Genomic DNA, 24,244 nt, shown 5'->3' with positions numbered 1-24,244 from the left:
AAGTTAGGAAGAATGGATATTTTGGGCAGGGGGAGTGTTTTGGACGTGTTGAGTTTTAAGATGTGTAATAGTGATGCTGGATTAGAAATCAAGGGAGAGGGTAGGGCTGGAGAAATAGAATTGATCATCATCAGCATAGAGATGCTCACTGAATTCATGAGAGCTGATGAGATCATCAAGTGAAATTAATAGAGAGAGTAGAGAATACAATCCAGGATGCAGCCCTGGAGACACCCAGGATTAGAAGGCATGACATGGATGAAGAGTCAGTAAAGGAGATTGAGAAAGAGTTGTCAGGTAAGAGGAGGACCAAGATAGAGTATTGTCAAGTAAACCTAGAGATAAGCTTATAAGCTTTTCTCTTATAAGAGAAAAGGATAACTGACAATGTCAGTGGCTACAGAGAGGTCAAGAAAGATGAGGACAGAGAAAAGGCCATTGGATTTGTCAATTACGAGTTCATTAGTAACTTTGGAGTTACCGGTTGAATTATGAGGTCAGAATGTTGTCTTTGTTTTGGTAGGTTAATTCCCACATTTGTGTTTTTAGCATATTGAATGGTATTTCTCTTTATTTTTTATAAAATCATCTATAGAAATACTGATGAATTTTACAAATTAATTTCATATCCTGCTATCTTGCAGTAGAAATTATGTCAGCTAATTTCTTCATTGATTCTCTGGGGTTTTCTAAATATAACATGTTGTCATCTCTAAATAATACATAATTTTTTCTTCTTTCTTTATGTTTATTCAGTTGATTTTGTTCTGTTAACTTATTGCTATAGCTAACATTTCTACAACTGTTTCAAACAAGAGTGTAGAGAGGGGATAGCCTAACATTTTTACTGAGAACTAGAATGTCTTCCTTTCAAGTAATGTGAACTCTTATTTTAAATATATATCCTTTGGTTGTGTTACATAAGAGCCCCTTTTAGGGCTTTTTAGAGTTTTTTTAACATAAATTAATCCTTTTTTGTCAAAAACCTTTTTTCTGCATAATTTTGCAGTTTGGAATTATTGAAAGAAAGTGACTTATACCTTTTGATCCCAGATATTTCACTGCTAGGTTTATATCCCATGGAGATCAGTGTTAAAAAGAAAGGTCCCATGCATAGTGAAATATTTTCCACAGCCCATTTTGTGATAGCTAAGAACTGGAAAGAAGGTGAATGCTCAGCAGTTGGGGAATGGCTAAACAAATTGTGGTACAGAGTGTAGTGGATTATTACTGTGCCATGAGAAATAATGAACCTCATGAATAAAAGAGTAGCGTGGGAAGACATATGAATGTACAGTGCAATACATATCCCCAGCACAATAAATAAATGCCATTATAGAAATGTAAATTGAGAGAAAAATAATAATAATAATACAATTGAAAAAGGACGTGTCTAACTTATAATGATCAAATTTGACTGCAAAGAAGATTCGTATTCAAATTTTTTTGCAGAGGTAGAACTGCTTATAGTGGCAGAATTCATTATGTTTTTTTTTCTCTTTTAAAAATATTTATTTATGAAAAAAAATCATTCCAGAATTCAGTAATGGATTTAAACAAAAGTAACCTTTATTTGATATTGACCTTATATATAATGTTCTGAAAATGATGAATGCCTTTGGACTTTGCCACATTACCAGCCATTAATTGATATGTTGTTGTTGCTGAGTCATTTTTCAGTTGTGTCTGACTCTTTGTGACACCATGTGGAGTTTTCTTGGCAAAGATACTGTGGTTTGCGGTTTTCTTCTCCAGCTCATTTTACAGATGAGGAAACTGAGGTAAACAGGGTTTAAGGGACTTGCCCAGGGTCCCACACCTAGGAAGTGTCTGAGATTGGATTTGAATTCGGAAAGATGAGTCTTCCTGCTCTAGTTCTGGTATTCTATCCACTGTGCCACCTAGCTTCCCCCTTCTTTCCCTAGTCTAATTACTTCAGTTTTTCAGGTGAAGGTGGTTTTATCTGTTTTGGTAATCCCTTCAGTGACACAGATTGTAATCCCTTGTAATTATTCTTGTAATCTCTCTTCTCTTGTGTAATTGCATTGTTTAGATATTTGTGAGTTGGAGGTAGTTTGAGAACATTTAATGCTGAGTACCACCTTTTGGTGACTAGCTTTTCTGAATACAGCTATGCTGGTCCTTGGATAACAGACCTATAATCCACTGCTTGTCTTCTACTAAAAACTTTGCAGATTTGTTGAGTTTGCTAGCATTTATTATGTTCTATTGTCTTAGTTTTTGAAAACACGGAGTTATCTCAATGTTCTAATAGTGATTCAGAGTAGAACTTTAATGGTTGTCTAATCTCATTGCTCAGCTTTGCTCCTGTTTTCCTAAACTCTTTGTTGTTGTAAAGCTTCTTTTTTTACCTTACCTCCATTTTTAGATGAAACTGGTCCGTCTAAAAGCCAACTTTTCCACTTGTTCTGCCAATCCCATCCCCTCCCATCTCCTCTGTGCCCTTTCTGCCATTAATTCTTTACTTTCATGCATCTTTCATCTCTGCTTCTAGCTGGCCTTTTTCCCTTAGCCCATATAAACATTTTTAGATCTCCCTTATCCTAAAAAGTAGTGTGACCCTGCTGCTATTTCAAGATATAATCCTTGCTTCTCCTCTCCCTGCCAGACTTCTAGAAAAAGGTAGTCTTTGTTCACTGTTTGTACCTCCTTACTGTCCACTCAGTTGCCAAGCCTTTGAAATCTGGCTTCTATCCCCATCATTCTTTTTCCAAGGTTACTAATGAACTCCTTATCCCCCAACCCAATGGAACTTTTTTCTTTGTTCTCATCTTTTTTGACCTCTCAGTAACATTTGACAGTGTGGTAGTCTTTCTTTCAAGATAGCCTTTGCTCCCTTGCCTTATGTGGCATGTTGCTCGTAGAGATTGTGACAAGAAATGGACCTGCAATTTCATTGGTTCATTTGATCTCCCTTTGAGGAACTTCTGCTGCTACCTGTGTAAATTGGTACTTTCTCTGCTACTTATAGCACTTCCTTAAATTGTATTTTATTTATTCCAGTAAGCAAAGATCCATCTTTTCTGTAGCCAGTTCTGTGTGTGTGTGTGTGTGTGTGTTCTTCCCTCCTTTGAGAAGTTCAAATGAGAGTGAGGTTCAAGTGTCAGCCACTCCTTTCCACCTTCTCCTCTTCATTTATGTAGATGTCCACGTGCACACCCTAATTATGTGAGAAATTTCCTAGACTTCCTTTCCTCCTCCCAGTCTATTCTTTTCTCTCCTTCTTTCTAGTCTTATCTTAAGATCATCAAGATAGTATAGAACCATTATGAAAGAGTTCATTCAGAGAGGACATGAATATTGTCTTCTGTATTAGTCAGTAAATATCTTTTGAGTGCCTACTGTATACAAAGCAATATACTAAGTGCTAAGGATACAAATAAGAAAATATAATAGAATGTAAGCAGTTTATCTTTGTTTAATCAGTTTTTTTCATTAATCATTGTTCATCCAGGTTTACCTTTTTATGTTTCTCTTAATTCTTGTGTGTGAACTTTGGAATTTTCACATAGTTCTGGTCTTTTAATCGGGAATGCTTAGACCTTCTCTTTTTCATTGAAGGTCCATTTTTCCCCTGGCCATGATTATCCTCAGTTTTGCAGGATAAGTTATTCTTGACTCTAAGTCTTTATCCTTTAACTTCTGGAATATCACATCCTTACCTCTCCCCTTATCAATAGTAGTGGCTCCTAAATCTTATGTTATCCACGCTGCAGCTCCTATTTGAATTCTTTCTTTGTGACTGCTTGTATCATTTTCTTCTTTGATCTAGAAGCTCTGGATTTTGGGTATAACATTCCTAGGAGTATTCATTTTGGTGTTTTAGGAAGTGATAGCTGGATTCCTTCTATCTTCATTATGCCTTCTGGTTCTGAGAGTTCTTTGCAGTTTTCTTTTAAGATTTCATGAAATATTATATCTAGGCTCTCTTTTTTTGGTCATAGTTTTCATGTAGTCCATTTATTCTTAAATTTTTTCTCCCCAATCTTATTTCCAGGTCTTTTTTTAAAAAAATACTTTGTTTACATTTTCTTTTTTTTTTTCCAAGTCATTTTACTTTGTTTTAAAATATTTTGTTGTCTCATAGAATATTTGACCTCTTCTAATTTTCTGATTATCAGAGAGTTATTGCTTAGGCAGGTTTTGTACCTCATGTGCCAAGCTATTAATTCCTTTTCCAATTCTTTTTTCATCTACTTTTCCCCCATTTTTTCCTCTAGCATTCTCATTTCATTTATAACAAAACATGTTTAACTTTTTTAAAAAAAAATTCATGCTTCATCCCTTCCACGAATTCTAGTTGGATTTATGCCCGGGCTTAATTTTTCTTTGAGGCTTTACTTACAGAGATTGTGGAGTCTTTTTCTTCTTCTTAAAGTATCCCTGTTACCAAAATAGCTTTTTATGGTGGACTTATTTTTGTTTGTTTATACTTCCAATCTGCTTCCTGACTTCCTCACTTCACGTTAGGGCCAAGGTCTCCACATGTCTGGAGGAAAGATCCAGGTCGCTTCTGTTGCCACTTTCTTGGAGTGTTGTGTTATCTTTTTGCATTTTAGGGATAGCTCTGGTGGTAGACTTGGAAGCTTTCAGTATTCTTAAAGTGTCTGTTTCCAGGTCAGTGTCTGGTTGACCTCATGGTCTAGGCTCCTCAAATTTCCTGGCCTTGATTTGAGTCTGAGCAATAGGACACTGCTGCTAGACTCATCCCCTGTCGGCCAACTGGGGAAGCTTTACTGGTTTGTAGTGACAGAACTGCAGGCTCCCCAGGAGTGTTAGATTTCTGCCTTTGTTTTGCCTCTGTAGCCTTCAGACTGGGTTAGAAGCTGGATCTGAGACCACACTCTGCCCCTGTCATCTGAGCCAGGCTGCTCCTTGCTTCTGAACGTGTTCTCTTTTTTTTTTGCTATATTGGGTAGGGTCTGAGATCCAGGGGATCTGGATGCAAGTGCCTTCATCATTCTGTCTTGCATCTGTAGCCTGAAATTGCATTGTGGATGACAGAGGAGCTGGTTGACACATGGTACACTTGTACAGGTTTGGGCCCTCTTTTATCCTAGTATGTAACCTCTCCATTCCACCTGTGGTTGCTTCTTGCCATATCCTGTCATTATTTTCCACCCAAATGGGAAAGCCTCTTTTTCAGAGTTACCAAATCTTATTCCATTTGGGTCTGACATGATAGAGGTCTTTTAAATAAATATCGTTAAAATTTCTAACCTTTCACTTTTTAAACAATTATGAAAACATTCATACTTTGTTTTTCACTTCCTATTTGAGATATTCTGCTGTGGAATAGAACAACTTGCCTCTAAAATTCTATTTTAATAAACAGGAGGACAGAGATGAGGAGGGGGAACAATCCTGGGATGAGGCACAGCTAGTAAAAAAGCCAAGAGTGTCTTCAAGGACCAGCACAGAGGCCAGTGTCTCTAGATTGGAGAGCATCTGGAGAGGCACAATTTGTGAGGAAGATGAGAAAGGTGTGTGTGGTGAGGGAAGGGTCAGTTTATGGCTTGATTATTGGGGAAGTGGGAGGGGACAGGAAAGGCATGTAAAAAGCAAAAAACACAAGTTGCAAAAAGAAGAAATAAGAGAAGAGAGGTTAACATTGGCTGAAAGATCAGAAAGTCGTCCAGTCTTATAATTGGGAATAATCTGAAGTGCAAGCTCCTAAAAGGTTAGAAGATAGCTGTATTTCATATCTTCCATAAAAAGAAGATAGGTTTAAGTTAAGGATATTATAGAATATTTTATGGAGTCATAAGTCTGGGCAGGAAGGGACTCTAGGGCATCTAATCCACCCTTCTTTTCTTACAGATGAGTAAACTTTAAACCTAGGAAGTTTAGGTGATTTGCCCAAGGTCACACAGTTTGCACAGGTCAGAGGTGGTATTTAAACTCAGGTTACCTGACAGGTTCCAGTGACAATTCTCTTTCCACTGTACCTTTTTGCCTACAAGTATGTTTCTGTTATTTTTGGAGATCCTTTTAGGATAAGGAAGCACTCTTCCTAAGATCTAGATCATTGAACCGAATATCAATTAACCAGTCAATCAGTCAGTCAGTAGGCATACACTTAACATGTGCCAGGAGCTCAGTATCTGCTAGGGTACTGTTTATCATGTATATGAGTACATTAATGGGTCTCAGTGCAAATAAATAAATAAATATTTACTTTCCTTTAAAAAAATGTAGATGCAACAAGCTTTGTTATTATTTTCTTTTAAAGACCCCGGTCATCAATTACATAACTCTTTAGTCACACATCCAAGACAAATGAGAAATCTCCAAATCGCATGGAAGAAATCTCCAAATTACATGTGTGTCCTGGCAGTCACTGGCACAAACCTTCATAAGAAACAAGGATATTACATTTCTATTCACAGATTTATATGCCATTTATCTACTTTTTAAGCATTTGTTAACAGTTGTACAGAATGAAGCTGGGAATTTTCAAGGGTTGAAAAAAAATTCTTACATGAAAGCAACATGTAGTCACTTAAAGTTAAAGCAGTGTATAATTCTACTGCATAGTCAAATATAAATACTTTGAGAATAAGAACTGTCTGATTTTTACTTTTTTGTCTCTAATCCTAGCATAGTGCTTAGCATGAAGTAGGTACTTAATAAATCCTCAAGTGAATGAGAGTCAATTGAACGACAATGATTATTCTGTCAGAACAGCAATGAAGTTTCTAACAAATACAAGTTTCTTGATGCTACAGTCCGTTTTTATTTTTGACTCTTTTACTTTTGTTATAGCACAGAATTGTGTTTCACATTTTATCAGAATTTTTTTTCCTTCTATAAGTGATGTGAAAATGTTTGCTATTTTTTCAGCAAGAGTCAATGTATTGTAATAGATAGTTTGCTAACTTTAGATCTAGGTCTTTGGACTCCAAGTTCTACCTCTGACACTTAATAGCTATGTAACCCTTGGAAAATCAGTTAATCTCTCTGTGCTGGAGGCAACTCTATAATGATATGTGTTTTTGTGTACACTGTAATTTCTCTATGGGGATGAAATCACAGGTTCAGATACCCACCAACTACCACATCTCTTGACTCTCTCCTTGTAAATTTCAGTGCCCTCATAATTGTATCCTCTTCAGCACGGATCTCCTCTATACATATTTAATCTAATCCAGCACCTTTTCTTTTCTTGTTTTCTTTAGTGGCATTTCTCCTTTCTGTAGGCATCTCAAGTATTGTGTTGTTGGAGTTTATGTGTAATGTTTTCCCTCTCCTTGATACATAAGGTGTTTTTTAATTTTTTTGGTGAAATTTTTGTCAGTCCTTTCCCCTTCTATTCAATGTGTAGGACTCTTTCAGTATTACTTGTGAATGACCTTGGGATGACTTTGTTTCAGTATCTGTATTGCCAGGCTTTATTGAGATGGATTTTTTCCTGTCCACTGCTTCTTTCTGCTCTATGAATCAATATTCATAATCATTCATCATCCTTTATGAGATTTTACAGATGTATTTATATTCTGTTCCAGTAGTGCATTGTTTCCACTTGTCAAGTAAGTCATATAGTTGCTCAATATGATGCTTTCTGGGCTCTTTTAGTTCCTTGTTATTGTAGTTAATTTTTATTGGTTTAACTTCTAGGTGAAATCATTAGAGTCCACACTGATATCATTTCTATTGTCCATTTCCCATCAAAAAAATTTTCAATAGCTTGCTTAAGTAATTCAGGCTGAGATCTTAATTGCATGCTATGTCCTTTTGTTACTATTTGTTTTTCTTGTTTATTATAAATTCTGACCTTAGCTCTGAGAGGTTAGTGTTCTTACTGTACAAGCAGCTGATAGAATTGGATAACTCTCTTGTCTATAATGACTTTGCATGTCTGTTAAAATGTGATCAGTTTCATTCTTTGTAATGTTTGCTGCTTGCCATCTCCAAGGCCTACACACTCTTTTTTTGAACAGTGTTAATGATATAGAGGCATGAAACTTCTTCTGTATGGCTATGTCCTCTCTCATTTCATTCTCCTGAACCATCCTTTTGTATGTATTTCTCCTCATCCTTATGTTTTAACAGTTTGCATTTAAGTCACCAAGTGTCAGAGTTTGTGTTGATTTAATTTGAAGGATCTTGTCAAGTACTTTATAGAATTTCTCTACCACTTCACTCTCTGCAACTGATATTGATGCATTAACTATATTTGTTTTGATGGTGTTTTTCCCCCAAATACTTATCATTAGCACTACAATACATGATGACCAAATCTTCCAAGAAATAATATTCCTTGTAGCAATGGGGTAAATGATAAAACCTATTATGGCAAATCCTTTCTTTTTCTCACCATGTAGAGCTTGTTAGCTGTCCATCTAGTTAGCTGCAACTTTTATCTCGTTTTGGGTTTCAGTTGTAGCAAGAATGTTAAGATTGATATGATTGTTCTTTAGTAGTATGCCCATCTCACTGATTGTTGAACAGGGACCTTGTGTTTAGAGTGCTATCATTCAAAAGTTTGTCAGTCTAAACACTATAAAATTATTAGCATCTATTGCTCCCTTTCTTGTTACTGCCACCATTACTGAAGAAGCTGACAAATTTCAGACAGACTTGAGTTTTGTATTTTGTTTTTCCTGGTAACAAAGGTTTTCATTACCAAAATTATTTGGTCATTTAACTTAAAAATCTTACTCCAAACAAAGAACTCATTTAACACTTATAATTTTGTGACTCCATGATTTTATTAGATTGATTTACTTCTATTTACTTTTATTGACTTACTTCTATTTCATTAGATTAGATTTACTCAGTCAAATCCTGTTAACAAGATTTACCAATTCGAATTGTAATCCCACTGTGCTTTCTCATTCTTCGTAATTGTTTTCCTTCTAATTCCATGATCCCGTATTGTTTAAAAAATATGTAAGCAGTACACAAGTTGTTCGTCAATTACTGCCTAAATCTTTTCTGGACACATAAATCCTGGATAATTTCTTTTATTCCCCTTCTTAAATGAAGATTTTTCACTGATAAGTTGCATCCCTACTTGAACCCCCATGTGTTTTTCCATTGTTTTCAGGTTATTCCAAATTTTAATTATTGTGTGATCATGATATTCCATGATTTGGCAGTTCTTGATTTCTTCTTGGTTATTTTTTATTTTATTTTTTAAATAAAATCAATTTTAGTCTTTTCCATATTTTTAAGAATCTTCCCTTATTTGTGAACTGTTCAGAATTTATGCCTGTGTCACCATAAGCATGATCATCTTCTGTATATATTTGGCCAGTTCCAATCTTCATCTTGTCTGTTACTACTTGATAGAATCCAAATGTAGTCATTTTGTTATCTTTGCCAATTTTATTATTTTTGAAAATCTAAATTATGATTTCATTGGTGAGGAAAATTGTGCACGCATGCACACTCGCACGTGCACACGTGCACACGTGCACACACACACACACAGTCTTAAAAGAATTTCCTAGAAATTTAAATTGCCTTTTTGGGTCACAAAGCCAGCATGGATTAGAAATAAGACTCGAAGCCACCTGTCTATTCAGTCTGAGTGTCTGCCTTTGCCATTTTTAAAGATCATTGTGTAAAATGAAAGAACTATTTCATTTTTCATTTGTTTTCTTTCTAATCAAATCAGCAAAGGTTTTAAGGATATTCTTTGCTATGTCTTTGCTAGATCTCACCCTAACCTTGATGGATCTGTTTTCTCCTCAGTCACTTTTCATTGACTGTGAGGTGTTATTACTTGTTTAAACCTCTTTTTCTTGAGTTTATGCTCTAAACTGATTTTGTCCTTGGCTGCCATGTCTTTCCTGTTTGGGAACAAAATTAAGTACTGCTTGAGACAGATTTCTGTGCTCTTTCTCAGTCCTTCTAAGTGCTAGTTTCTTCCCTCTGTTGTTATCTCCTATATTTGCTGCATACATTTTCTTTCTACATAGTGTTTGCATGTTTTCTACCCCATTAGATCGTGAACTTCTCAAAAGCAGGGCTGTTTTGACCTTCCTCATTTCCTCAGCACTTTGAACAGTGCCTGGCATGTAATAGGAACATAACTGTTTGTTGATTTGACTCTTTGGTGTGGCTAGTTCTGCCTCAGTTAAACTTTTTTTTTTAAAGTGATATTATAAGTGATTATCTTTACTTTCGTCCATTTCCCATTTTTTGGAGTAGCTCATTATAAAATTATGTCAAGTTGAAGCTGATGGAGTTACTCTCACTCTTGTCTTTTCAGCTTTCTAATTTTATATTTAATTTGACTAATTTGACCTTTGCCATAGCCATCTGACTACATACAACTGATTCTGAAGTGATTTCTATCTTCCTAGGTATTTCTTGATTGTTAGAATACAGACAATTTAATTTTCTTAATGTTCTGTTCCTGTGGAATTCAACACTTTCTCTCTTCCTTAAGAAAGTATTCATGATGTAGTCATGAAGCTTCTGCATAGTTTATAAGCTTTTTTGGCCTTTCCTGTTTATTGACCTTTTCTCTCCCCTCCCCCCCATCTTCCAACTTAGTTTTTGCCATCCTCCTTTATGTTTTCATTTAAGTTGGTGAATATCAAAGTATGTAGTAATGTCATTTGTCATTCATAGATTGTCTATTTTTTATCCTATATAATAGATGTCAGTATGAAATCCACTCAGTACTGTATACATTGTAAATTCCTTAAAGCATAGGAATTAGTTTGTCTTTGTGTTATGTTGAGCCTTTCTGTCTGATGACTTAAGTTGTAATTTTCTTTTAAATTGATTTGATTTAAATTAAACTAAGATTGTGGAGACTTGATATGTTTGGTGATTTTATTTCATCTTTTAGCCAACTTCCCCTTCTTTTCTGTTATGTAATTGGCTTGATTCCAAACACCTAGTACAATGCCTTGCAGATGGAAGTTGCTTAATCTGTTCTTTTTGAATTCAGCTTATTGAAAACTGTATTTTGTTTTTGAAAAGGACCTATGCTGTATACTTACTTGTTGGTTGTCTCCAATGTGTAGCATTTCACAAAGGGTACTTGAAAGATACTCTGCCTCAAAATCTATTTTCTATTAATACCTGAAATATTAATAGCTTGTGAATTATATATAGTTAAATATAATCTCTCTCATGGGGCATTATTTAAATGGAATATCTTTCTCCAGAGGTACCTATCTGCCTGTCTGTCTATCTCTTGTGCACTTTAAGATGGAATGAATTTATCTAATACTTTATAAAGTTCCTGGAGGCTAGGAAGGAGGTGCTGATAAGGGGGAGTATGGATGGGCATTAATACAAATCTCCATTTCCCACCTGTCTCCATCATGTCCCTAGGAAACTCCTCAACAGGAACTTCATCATCCTCGAAGATCAGGTCAGCCTTGGTTCTCAGACCTTATAAGTACCTTTAATTCATCTGCCTGGAAGGTGTACTGAAGAATTCCTCCTAAAACCTCCATTTTAAGGAGGGCTCCTGGGTCATCCATCTCTTAATTTCCCAGCCGGTTGCACTGCTTTGAACTTTATCATGCCCCTGAGCTGGGTTTCCCTCCCTGAACACCCTTTTTAGCTTCTTTTTCTGTGTTGTCTTCTCTCATTAGATTGTAAGCGTCTTCAGAGCAGGAACTGTCTCCTCTCCTTCTTTCCTTCCTTCCTTGCTTTGTTCCCTCTTTCTTTTGTTCCTCAGTGCTTAGTACAGTGCCTGGCACATAGCAGATGCTTAAATGTTTATGTTCTGACTGTCTGACCTTAAGTTCCCCCTTTTTTCTTCCTCTGACTTGTGAAGAATATATATGAAGTGTATATCCAGATAAATGAGGTGGCACAGAGGAGAGAGTATTGGAATCAGGAAAATCTGAATTTGAATTCTGATTTAGTCATTTGCTAGCTGTGTGACCGTGAGCAAGTCACTTAACTTCCTCATCTCTGAAATGGGGCTAGTAACAGCTGCTATGTCACATAAATATTGTGAGGATCAAGTGAAATAACCTATACAAATCATTTTGTATGCCTTTAAGCCTTATGTGATCAAAATCATCACCATCATCATCATCATCATCATCATCATCATCATCATCATTGTTCAATAAGAATGCACATTTTGTAGGGAAAAAATTGTAAGTTGAGCCTTCCTTTCCACTGATTTAAATTGCAATTAAATTGATTGAAGTCCAAACATGAATGTAGAAACTTGATAGTTTTGGTGATTGTAGTTTATTTTTTAGTCGTCTTCCCCTTCCTTTTTCTTCTCTTGTGAATAACCCAATTATTTTAATAGGAGCTTTGCCAGTTAGCAACCCCTAGCAAAGGGTTCAAGCAGATCTTCAGAGATAATGATTACTGTCAGGGAATGAAATGGTGGGAAAGTGACTAAGTGAAAAACAGAATCTAAAAGATCAAGGAGACTTGGCACCAGGTCTCCATAGTAGAGAGGAGTGTCATTGTAAAGCTACCTCAAAGAAACAATGAATGGCCTTTAAGAATAGATGGGTCAAGTAGCATATGAGAGGTGAAGGAATGGGTTCTTTTTATGGAGTCTTTTATAGGAAAAACAATAGGAGTCGGTGTTGCCAGATTTTTGGTTTTCCTATAATGTGGAGTGGCATTCTAAAACTAATTTGTAGGTTTTGTTTTAAAGTATCCCAGTTTCATATTGCCAAGGGCCAAGAAGAAAGGTTGATTCTTGCATAATAAAAAGCAGCATTTATGTGGCAATGTGTGCTTCATAGGTGATCATATCTTTGATAGCCATTGAACACACATGCTTACCATTCAATGGATAACTACATTTTGATTTGTAAATGATTATTGTATCGGCTTTTGTGGGACCTTGCTTTAAATAAATTATGTGTTTATACTGTTGTTGGCTAAGTTAGATTTCTCTCAAATCTTGCTATAAACTTTATCTACAAAATTAAGATGAAGAAAAAACATTTCCGTTTGTTTATTCTTGGTCTCTTTTCTTCCCTGCCTTGTCCTTTTTTTAATACCTCTGTCTTGACATGATTGATCATCAGGTACTCCACATACTTAATCGCTCTTTCGACACTTATTTACTGTTGTTTACTTCCACTATTCAGAAAATAGTCTGCCAAGTCTACCACCTTGCCTAGGCTATGATCGAAGTCTTTCTATCAGTGATTTGGGGTTATTATTAATAGTTAGGCTGGTGGAAAGTAAGGGGAAATGATAGAATATAGAAGTCTATAAGTTATAATACATGTTCTCAAGAAGCATATGGCTTCTTTAGTTATTTCTCATAGGCAAAAGCTTTTGGCTTAGATGTACAGTCAAATGTACATTTTTGGCATTATTTCCGTAGATTATTACCAGATAAGAAAGATACACTGAAGAAATAGCCTTGTATTATTCCTATTTAAACTGCAGATATGGCCAGAATACCAAACTTGGCAATTGTGTTGCTATCATTGTTCCCTCCAACTGAATACTGCCTTTTACTCATTCAACTTCTTTTTGACTTCTTTGGCCTTTAATAGGAAAGAAATTTTCCTATGCTACTTAATTCTCTATGCTTTTTCTTCTTCTAAAATGATATGCCAACTCTTTGAATACCTTCATGACTTCTCATACTTATTTTGTTTATATTGTGTTCTGTCATGATTTATCAGATTGAAGATGGTGATAATAAAGAAACAGAAACCATGTGATTACCACTAGAATAATTTTTATTATAGTATTATAAGTACCTCACCAATTAAATTTAAACATACATACATAGAATAGAATTTCATTTAGAGTAAAATTAGTTGTAGAAGCTCACATATTTAAAATGACAATTTCAGACTGGTAGCCTATTTTATATCTTTCTCTCTCTGAATTTGCTTTCATCTTTAGTCAAGTATAAAGAAATGTTCTTGTATTATTTCTCTTTTCTCTCTGTATGTCCTATCATTTTTAGTTTCTTTTTTTTTTTAGTTAGGTCTTTGGCTTTTTTAATGAACCACTGGATTGAAAAATAATTCATTATATCATCAGGCAGAGATATGTCCCTTTATTTGCATGTAGATGGGGAAGATGAATAATTTATCAAATGTTATTAGTACAGGCTGCATATTACTGAAATCACAGCAGGAAGTAATGAAATTTATATCATGCTGGTGTGAAAAAGTATGCCTTTGCTCAGTCATTATTGAACTTTTGGCATCACTCAGATTACTATTATGTTATCATGCCAATCTTGATTACCTATTCATTAACTGGACTTTTGATTGAAAAGTTTAACTTGACTTGAAAATCTGAGGTCTGAGATGCCAAATGCTGTGCTTGACTCTGAGCTGTGTTGTTACCTTGGAGTAGGAATTTTTGTGTTGAATGCACATTATTTTAAAAATTATTTAATGTAATTATTAAAGTAATTTTAGAAAAGACTGTGACTGATGGTTTTATTACTTACTTCATGATGAAATTTAGTTTTATTAGTTCCCTCACTATTTTCTGAATAGTTGAAGTAAACAAACTTTCTCTAAATTTAAGTATTTCAACATTACATTATTACATTTCCATCTTTGCTGAGGATTTTGTGACCTTTGGAGGATAGGAGGATTGGATTAATTAGACACAGTACCTCCAGGTATAGACATTGCTGTCCTGGGGACTTTGCTAAGATCCTGATAAATGCAAATTCTCCAACTCACCCAAGTTCACAAAGGCCTCTCCTTACCAGAGGTAGGTCTAGAGGAAGCAGGGGTGAGAATGAGAAGGAGAAGTATCTCATTCCCATCCTCCAAATATTTCCCTCTGTGGAGTTGAGACCTGTGTCCTGGCCCTTTTCTCTTTTTCTCCATGCTTCTATAGAGATTTTCTGTAGCACAGAATACTGCTAAAGTACTTCTGGCTGTTGCAAGCCTGTGGTGTGAATTCCTAGTATAGCCTTGCTGTAGCATGGTCGGCAGTGGTGCACAGGATTGAACTTTAGTTAGGTGTTAGCTTATGGAGTTTTTAACTTCTTTTGCTTTCTTAATATCCTAGACCATAGATACAGCTAAAGTAGTTTCATCTTTGGTGCATAATGTCTCTTTTAGAGACATTTGAGAGGTCTTGAGGATCAGAGAAAATGTTTAGTCCTCCATTTTGTTGGTCATATCCATTCCATTTCATTCAGCAGCTTTCAAGGACTTCTTGCAAGGAGTCTAATGCTCTTGATTGTTTCATTGAATAATTGATTTGGTACAGATACCTAGACCCCTGCCACAATTAGTTCACACCTGATTAGTGAATGCTGTGTAAGAGTTCTCTCTTTCTTGTATGGACTGGTGCTGAGTGAGGTGGACAGAACCAAGAAAATGTGCACAGTAGCAGCCACATTGAGCGAGGACTCACTTTGAGAGATTTGGCTCTTGTCAGCAGTGCAAGGATCTAAGACATCTCCAAAAGTCTCAGGGTTTTTTTCCCTCTGTTTGTTTTGTTTCTTCTTTCTTCTAGTTCCTCTTATTGGTTCTAATTCTTTACAACATGACAAATGTGCAAATGTGTTTAATAGGAATGTATATGTAGAGCCTGTATCAGATTGCATGCCATCTTGGGGAGGGAGGGGGAGAAAAATTCAAAACTCAAAAGCTTATGGAAGTGAATGTTTGAAAACTAGAAATAAATTAATTTAAAAAAAAAAGAGTTCTCTATTAAAGTTTCAGGGACAGATTATGTAGCCTACTTAATTAGGATAGGGTGATTGGTTTATTCATGTAACCTCCACCCTTAAATGTGAAATAGTAGCCTGTATGACACTTGCACAGTGGGTTAGCATATTGCATCCCTTATAGGTTTTGCTATTAAAATAATTTTAATCATTATTTTTCATTAATTTTATTTTTTTTTCTTTCTTGTGTATTTTTGTATATGCAAGTCTTTCTATTCTCTAACTTTGCTTTTGCAGGTCAATGCAGTTGGAGATTTTCTTTCCATACTATAAAGAAATCTTCCCCTTAAATGTAGTTTTATTCACACTTCTTGAGTCAACTTTTTTTTTTTGGTGGCAGGGGAGGCTTACTTTGGATAATTTGTTTTTATCAATCTATGGACAGAGAGGGATAATGAATGTGATGGAACCTACAAGGCTATTAGTTCCTTAAGGTCAAGAATTATCTCTTCATTAATTTCTCATCTTCCTTATTGAGAGCCTAGCACCTAGACAGTGCTTATTAAACATTGAATTGAATTGGCAAATTCTTATCAATGCATTAAACCTTTGAAATATTCTCACTTATGAATTATGAAGTTATCAGGAGGAGGAGCCAAGATAGTGGAGAAAAGGCAGAGACTTGCCCGAACTCTCCCAATTTCCCCTCCAAACACCTTTAAATTACACCCCAAAATAAATTCTGGAGCAGCAAAATCAACAAAAGGATGGGGTAAAACAGTTTTCCAGCCCAAGGAAACTTAGAAGGTTGGCAGGAAAGGTCTATCAGGTGAGAGAAGAGTGCAGGCCATGCTGAGCAGCAGTGCCCCAGCAAACCAGGAGCAGGTAATGGGGGGCAATTGAATCAGCAGCAGCAGTGGCTTTTTTCTGGAGTTCTCAGACCACAGATGGTAAGGGTGTCAGACAACTGGTCAGAAAGAGATGACAGAGGTCTCTTTGCTGACTTTGGATTCAGGACTCTGTTGCATTGAACATACTGGGTCACAGTCCTGTGGTAAGGAAGAACACTAGCACAGCAATATTTGTAGCTTCAGGGGAGTGGGGACCTTGGTCATAGTTCCAGGACAGAAAAGAGTACATATGGTCACTTACAGATTAAAGCACAGTCCAGGAAAGCAGTAATCCCATTGCTTCTTAGATCATACCACCTTTGAAGAAGAAAAAATCTAAGAAGACTCCAGAGCTAGCTCTGAAAACAGCAGCATGAAAGGCCTGAAGCTTGGAACAGTGCCCCTCCATCCTGGGAGCAGAGCCCAACTTTTAACATAAAGTTGTAAGTCAAGAAATAGGCTGGAAAAATGAGCGAACAACGAAAGAAGAACCTGATCATAGAAGGTTATGATGGTGACAGAGAAGATCAAAACATAAATGCAGAAGACAATAAAATCAAAACAGCTGGGTACGAAGCTTCAGAGAAAAATATTAATTGGTCACAGACCCAAAAAAAGAATTCCTGGAAAAGTTCAAAAAGGATTTAAAAAAATCAAATGAGAGAGATAGAAATGGGAAAAGAAATGAGAGTGATGCAAGAAAATCGTGAAAAGAGAGTCAACGGCTTGGTAAAGGAGGCACAAAATATACCGAAGAAAGTAACACCATAAAAAACAAAATTGGCCTACTGGTAAAAGAGGTGTAAAAATTCATTGAAGAAAAGAACTCCTTAAAAAGCGGAATTAATCAAATGGAACAAAAATTCCCTGAAGAGAACTCCTTAAAAAGTAGAATTGGCTGAATGGAAAAGGAGGTACAAAAGTACACTGATGAAAATAATTCCTTAAAAATTAGAATTGGACAAGTGGAAGATAATGAATCCATGAGACATCAAAAACAATAACACAAAGTCAAAAGAATGAAAAAATATAAAAAAATGTTAAATACCTCATTGGAAAAGCAAGTGACCTAGAAAATAGATACAGGAGAGATCATTTAAGAATATCTGGATTACCTGAAAGCCATGATCAAAAAAGGGGTCTAGACATCATACTTCAAGAAATTGTCAAGGAAAACTTCCCTGATATCCTAAAACCAGAGGGTAAAATAGAAATTGAAAGAAATTGAAAGAATCTTCCTGAAATAGATCCCAAAATGAAAATTCCCAGGAATATTGTAGCCAAATTTCAGAGCTCCCATGTCAAAGAGACAATATTGCAAGTAGCCTGGAAGAAACATGGAGGTATAGTCAGAATAACACAAGATTTAGCAGCTTCAACATTAGAGAAGCAGAGGGCTTGGTATATCATATTCTGGTGAGCAAAGAGCTAGGATTACAACCAAGAATTACCTACCCAGCAAAACTGAGTATTTAGGGGGAAAAATGGATATTCATTCAAATAGAAGACTTTTGAGCATTTCTGATGAAAAGACCAGAGCTGAATTAAAAATTTGACTTTTATATACAAGACTCAAGAGAAGCATAAGAAGGTAAACAGGAAAGAGAAATCATAAGGGACTCAATAAGGTTAAACTGTGTACTTCTAACTGCCCTAATAAGGAGACAAGTTCTTAGGAGTTACATGGGAAGATGACACTTGCAGCTCCTAAGAACTTTCTCCATATTAAGGCAGTTAGAAGGAGCTTACATAGACAGAGGGCATGGATGTGATTTTAATATGATGGGATGATATTTAAAAAAAAATACAGAGGTCAGAAAGAGGAATGCACTGGGAGAAGAGGAAAAGGAGAGGTAGAATGGGGTAAATTATCTGACATAAAAGAGGCATAAATGAACTTTTACAGTGGAGAAGGAGATGGAAGAGTTGAAGGGAAATGCTTGAACCTTGTTCTTGTCAGGATTGGCTTAGATGGAGTAATACACAGGTAGGTATAGAAATCTATCTTGCCTTACAGGAAAGTAGGAAGAGGAGTACATAAAAGAAGGCGGAGGGTGCTGATAGAAGAAAGGCCAGTTTGGGGAGGCAATAGTCAGAAGCAAACACTTTTGAGGATGGACAGAATAAAAGGAGAGTAGAATATACAAGAGGAAAATAGGGTAGAGGGAAATACAGTTAATAATTATAAATGTGAAAAAGATTTTGTAGCAAATGGCCTGATGTAGAGGCCTCATTTCTCAAATATATTTTTTCAAATATAAAACTGGGTTAAATTTAGAGAAATAAGAGCCATTCCCCCATTGGTAAATGTTCAAAGGATATGAACAGCAGTTTTCAGACAAAGTCATCGAAGCTACCTATAGCCCTGTGAAAAAATACTCTAAATCAGTATTGATTAGAGAAATGCAAATTCAAGAAGTTGTGGGGTACCACCTCACACCTATCAGGTTGACTAATATGACAGAAAAGGAAAATAATAGTAAAAATCGTGAACTGATTCAACAGTTCTGTAGAGCTATTTGGAACTATGTCCAAAGGGCTATAAAACCATGCATACCCTTTGAAATAGCAATAGCATTACTAGGTTTGTTACTTCAAGGAGATTTAGGGAAAAAAAAGGACCTATATGTAAAAATACTTCTAACAACTTTTTTTCTAGTGGCAAATAATTGAAAATTGAGGGGATACCCATTGAAGAATGGCTGGACAAGTTATGGAATATGATTGTGATTGAAATACTATTATGCTATAGAAAAACCTGGAAAGACTCACATGAACTGATGCAAAGTGAATTGAGCGGAGCCAGGGAAAGGTTATGTACATTAACAGCAATATTGTATGATGATCAACTATGAATGACTTAGCTATTCTCAGCAATCCAATGATGCAAGACATTTCTGAAGGCCTTAGAGTGAAAAATGACATCCAGCCCCAGAGAAAGAACTGAGGGATTATAAATGCAAATTGAAGCATAGTTTTCCTTAAACTTACTGTATTTTTCTTGGTTTGTTTGCTTTTGATCTGTTTTCTTTTTATAACATGACTAATATGGAAATGTTTTGCATGACTCCACATATATAACCTATATCCAATTGCTTGTCTTCTCAATTAGGGGGAGGGGAGAGAGGAAGTGAATTGGAACTTAAAATTTTTAAAAATGAATATTAAAAATTGTTTTTTTACATGTAATTGATGACAAAGTAAAATACTAAATAAATGATTAAAAAGAAAGAACTCCTTGCATTAAAAAAAATAGAATTATGGAGTTATCACTCAGTGTTTCCCTTCAGTCTAGGCAGTACAAAATTGAAATTGTGAAAACAGCTCATATTCAGATGGTGGCCTCAAGAAAAACATTTTTGCTTAAATAATGTTATGAAGAAGATGTCATATCACGTTTTACTGTGGTCTTTTCCCTTTTTAAAAAAAGTAGTTAAATATAGAATATCCCCAAAATCTTACAAACATTAATATATTTATGAACACTAATGTAGTATATATACAACAAGCATTAACATATTTACAGACACTAACATATTTGTCAGGAATTTTAAGTTAAAGTGAAGTATGTGCCTCATTTTAATATCTATATGCTTCTTTTGAAGGTCACTCTGTGAGACTCCTGGGTCAAAAAAAATCTAATGGAAAACGTTTGGGGGGAGCTCGATTGGATTTGCCAAAGATAAGAAAAAATCCACTGATTGAAATCATTTCTATCAATACGGGGGTAAGATCCTTTCAAACTTGCTTATAAAATATTCAGAACCATCCATGAGTTGAAATGTCATTTTTTCCCAAGCATGTAATAGTATAGTAATTGAATATTTTATGGAGGAAAAAATTCTTCTAAATTAATAAAGTATTTAATAATAATGTCTTCTAAGATTTTTTTATTATATCACATTAAGTTGTACCATAGTAGTAATATTCTGCATTATATTTTTACTAATATTATCATTGTCATTTAGCATTTATAGTAATATATGTGTATGTATATATCTATATATATATATATATATATATATATGTGGAACAAATATCCCTGATAATAAAATGTTTGAGCATAACATTTTATTTTTTATAAAATTTTATAAAATTTGCCTATTTGTAGTATATTGCTATCAAACATTATTCAATATATTCTAACCGTGCTTTGAATATGGATTATTAGTACCATGTTCTTTTTTAAAATATATCATTAGTGTGAGTTTTAAATTACTGAAAGAATCATAAGTGAATAAAGTGTCCTTTTAACTTAGTGTGGACCAGAAGTAATGTTAGATTTTCCCTTTTGCTTATTGATAACATACTTTGTTTTATTTCAGATTGCTTTAGTTGATAATATAAAACTATTACTACCACTTGAAAATATAACATGAAAGTAGAACCTAACAGAAAATAATCTCTCTCTTAATTTTAATAGACATGTTTCATCTCTTGCCCATATTCTTGGTATCATCATAAACAGTAATTATTGCAGCCTGGAAATTTGTAGTGGGATCAGGACAGCAGTTTTCAGTATCATAAGACCTGGCCACTCACTGGCATAATACTTTTATTACCTCTCACTAGCAGTGAAAAAATAATTTTGCTTGCCCTTTTATCCTTTTCCTTCCATCTCTTCCTTCTTGTGAAGAGAGGTTTGACTTATATACTGTTTTCTGTTCCTCAATAATATGGTCAGTGCTATAATGTTCTTGTTTATTGAGCCATGGCTCAATAAAACTTATTAATGAGTGTTGTTCCTAATGCAAATATACTCAGTGGAATTTATCTTTTAATTTTTTTTATTTTTACCCCTACTTGCCTAATGAACTTTTAAAGCCCACTTCACAGGTATTACTTCCTCCAAAAAGTCTATGCTATCATTTTGCAATTTTCCTCTCTTTCACAGCCAAAGCGGTGTGTACATATGTTGCTTCTACTTTCTCTAATATCACTCACTTCTAACACCCTAAGATTTGCCTTTTAGCCTTATGGTTTAAAAGAAACTTCTCACTTTAGTAATCTTTGGATGGTCAAATCTGATGATGGCTTTGTTTCAGTTCTCCTCCTGTTTGACCTCTATGCAACATTTGACACCATGGATCACCTTCACCCTCTGGATACACCTTTCTCTGGGTTTTCATGAAATTATGGTTTTTTGGTTCATTTTCTACTTGTCTGACCACTTCTCAGTCTCTTTTGCTAGGTCTTCATGCAGATCCTTCGCACTAGGTGGATGTTCCTTAAGTCCTTAATCTATTCTCTCTTTACACTTTCTTAGGGAACCCCACCAAATTTTCCTGTGTTCATTTATTACTTCTAAGTTGATGACTTTAAGAACTATATTTCTAATTCTAGTCCATCATTGCCGACTTTGTATTGTATGTTTAGAACAGTTCTATGTACATTCAAATTCAACATATCCAAAATAAAACTCGTGATATCTCCTCCTCCCTTCTCTTTTTCTTTGGTGATCATCACCATCCTTTCATTCACTTTGGAGTCATTCTCTACTCTTCATTTTTCCATACCCTGTGCATATATCTATTTACTTGCCAAGTATTTCTCAATTCTAACTCTACTACATGTCCTTTACCTGTCCCCTTTTTGTCTACTCGCATACCCTGTGCATATATCTATTTACTTGCCAAGTATTTCTCAATTCTAACTCTACTACATGTCCTTTACCTGTCCCCTTTTTGTCTACTCGCATATATATCTTATAGTTCAAGCGCTCAGCACCTCTTACCAGGATAATTATAGTATCTTACACTAATTACTCATTACTGTTCTAATTACTATTATTGAGTACTTGTTCTTGCCTCAAGTCTGTCCCTTTTCTGATCTACCCTCAACATAGTTGCCAAAGTGATATTTCTTCAGCACTCATCTGGTCATATCATTCCCTTGCTCAGTAAACTCCAGTGGTTCCCTATTGCCTCTTGCTTTAAATACAAAATCCCATTTTTACTGGGAGCCAGGGTCCTAATATTTTGAATGGTAAATCAGTGTTGAAGTAATGGGATGCTGTCAAGAATGAGTTTTTAAAGAAATAAGTAGAAATGGCTGCAGTGAGGTAGAAAAGGACTTGCCCACAGAGACTAATGTCAACTCATTGAAGCAGCTCAGAATTTTAAAAACACATATAGACTTTGGAAATTAGAACAAATAGCAGGAAGAATGTAAAAGAATATAGTACTGAAAAAGAAGTGTCAGGAATAATAAGGCACAGAAAGATCTGATGCTGTTGGTTAATGTGGAATTCAGCATCCCACAGTAATCATAAATAATCATAGGAAATACCTATATTCCTTGGATTTGACTCCACCATCATCATGCCCCCAGAAAAAACCCTTCACCAGGAAACTTGTCACTCCAGTGATTGTATCGGCTTTGGTACTCACACCTTATCAGTATCCTTGGTGTAGCCTCCACCTCTCGGATTGGAGATCTGGAGGGCAGAGCAAAAACTCCTCCCAAAGCCTCAATTTAAAGAGGGCTCCCAGACCAGCCATTTCCTACCAGTTACACTCCTTGGATTTGACTTCACCATCATCATCAAACCTCTATATCTACATTATACCTCTCCTGCACACCTCCCACTTTTCAGCTTTTTGTGTATTGTTTCCCCCTGGTAATGTGTAACCTTCTTGAGGGCAAGAATTGTCTTTCTTTTTCTTATTTGTACCCCTAGCACTTAGCACAGTGCCTGGCCCCTATCAGGCACTTAATAAAGGTTTACTGTAATGCATTGCATTGCATTGCATTGCATTGTATTGTGTTGTATTGTTATGAAAGACGGTGAGAAAGTTGAACTATTCAGCTCTCACTTTTTCTTCCTTTTTTCTTTCAAGGTAAAGAAGGATCTTTTGACTAGAGGAAATGGAACAGAAATGATTAATATGGAGTAGAGAGAAATGTAGGAGGGGATTTCTGAACCACAGTTAGTGATCTTTGAAAGATGAGGGAGAATACTTGAGTTGTCTAAGGTTTGGAACATCATGGTTCCAATTAAAAAAAAAAAAGGAAAGACAAAGGGTATTAAATTTGTTGTAATGAAGGAACTTGATAAATGATTGCTTCATCTAGAACAGTTCATGACAAAATAGCCACTTTTCCTTTTTTCATTGATATAATTACTAAACTAGTAAATCAGGGTAGTGTTGTAGACATACTACCTAAATTTCAGCAAATCTTTTGACAGCATTTCTCATGCTGTCTAAAAATGATCTAGGAGTTTTAATAGCCTGCAAGCTTAAGCTAATTCAGCAGTGTTGATATTGCAGTTAGGAAAGCTAATGTGATCTTAAACAATACTATGAGCTATAATATCCTGTCATACCAGTGCTAGCCCTGACGTATGTACTTTACTCTTGTCAAACCACATCTGGAGTCTTGTCTTCACATCTGAGAACAACATTATAAGAAGGACATTGAGAAGCTATATCACATTCAGGGGCACAACGAGAATGCTGAAGAGTCCTGAGCCATGCTATACAAGGATTAATTAAATGTACTAGTGAGAGAGAAGAGGTGATTTGGGGGTAACGTTATTGTTGTATTCCAAAATTTTTAAGTTTTGCAATGTGGAAGTAAGATTAGACTCATTGTTCTTGACTTTGCTGGACATAAGTAGGAGCAATGGGAGAAAGTTGTAAAGAAATAGATTTCTATTTGGTGCAAAGGATAGTTTACTAACAATTAGAGCAATCCAATGCCAAAATGGTTAGCCTTCGAAGATTTCTTCTTACAGGAAATTCTCAACAACAGGCTCGAAGACCACTTGTTT

At 35.4% G+C, this 24,244-nt stretch overlaps 1 protein-coding gene across 1 annotated transcript in view; it reads left to right on the top strand.

Moving 5' to 3' along the window:
- The window catches only part of CDKAL1 (CDKAL1 threonylcarbamoyladenosine tRNA methylthiotransferase), a 669,650-nt gene that overhangs the window by 170,725 nt on the left and 474,681 nt on the right, over positions 1–24,244 (top strand). The window contains 1 exon segment of the mRNA XM_020986833.2: positions 20,076–20,197. Within this exon segment, the coding sequence (XP_020842492.1) occupies positions 20,076–20,197 (122 nt within the window).

This window comes from Phascolarctos cinereus, unplaced genomic scaffold (assembly GCF_003287225.1).
Source record: "Phascolarctos cinereus isolate Bilbo 61053 unplaced genomic scaffold, phaCin_HiC Scaffold_4;HRSCAF=312, whole genome shotgun sequence".
NCBI lineage: Eukaryota > Metazoa > Chordata > Mammalia > Diprotodontia > Phascolarctidae > Phascolarctos > Phascolarctos cinereus.
This window is presented reverse-complemented; position numbering and strand designations above follow the sequence as displayed.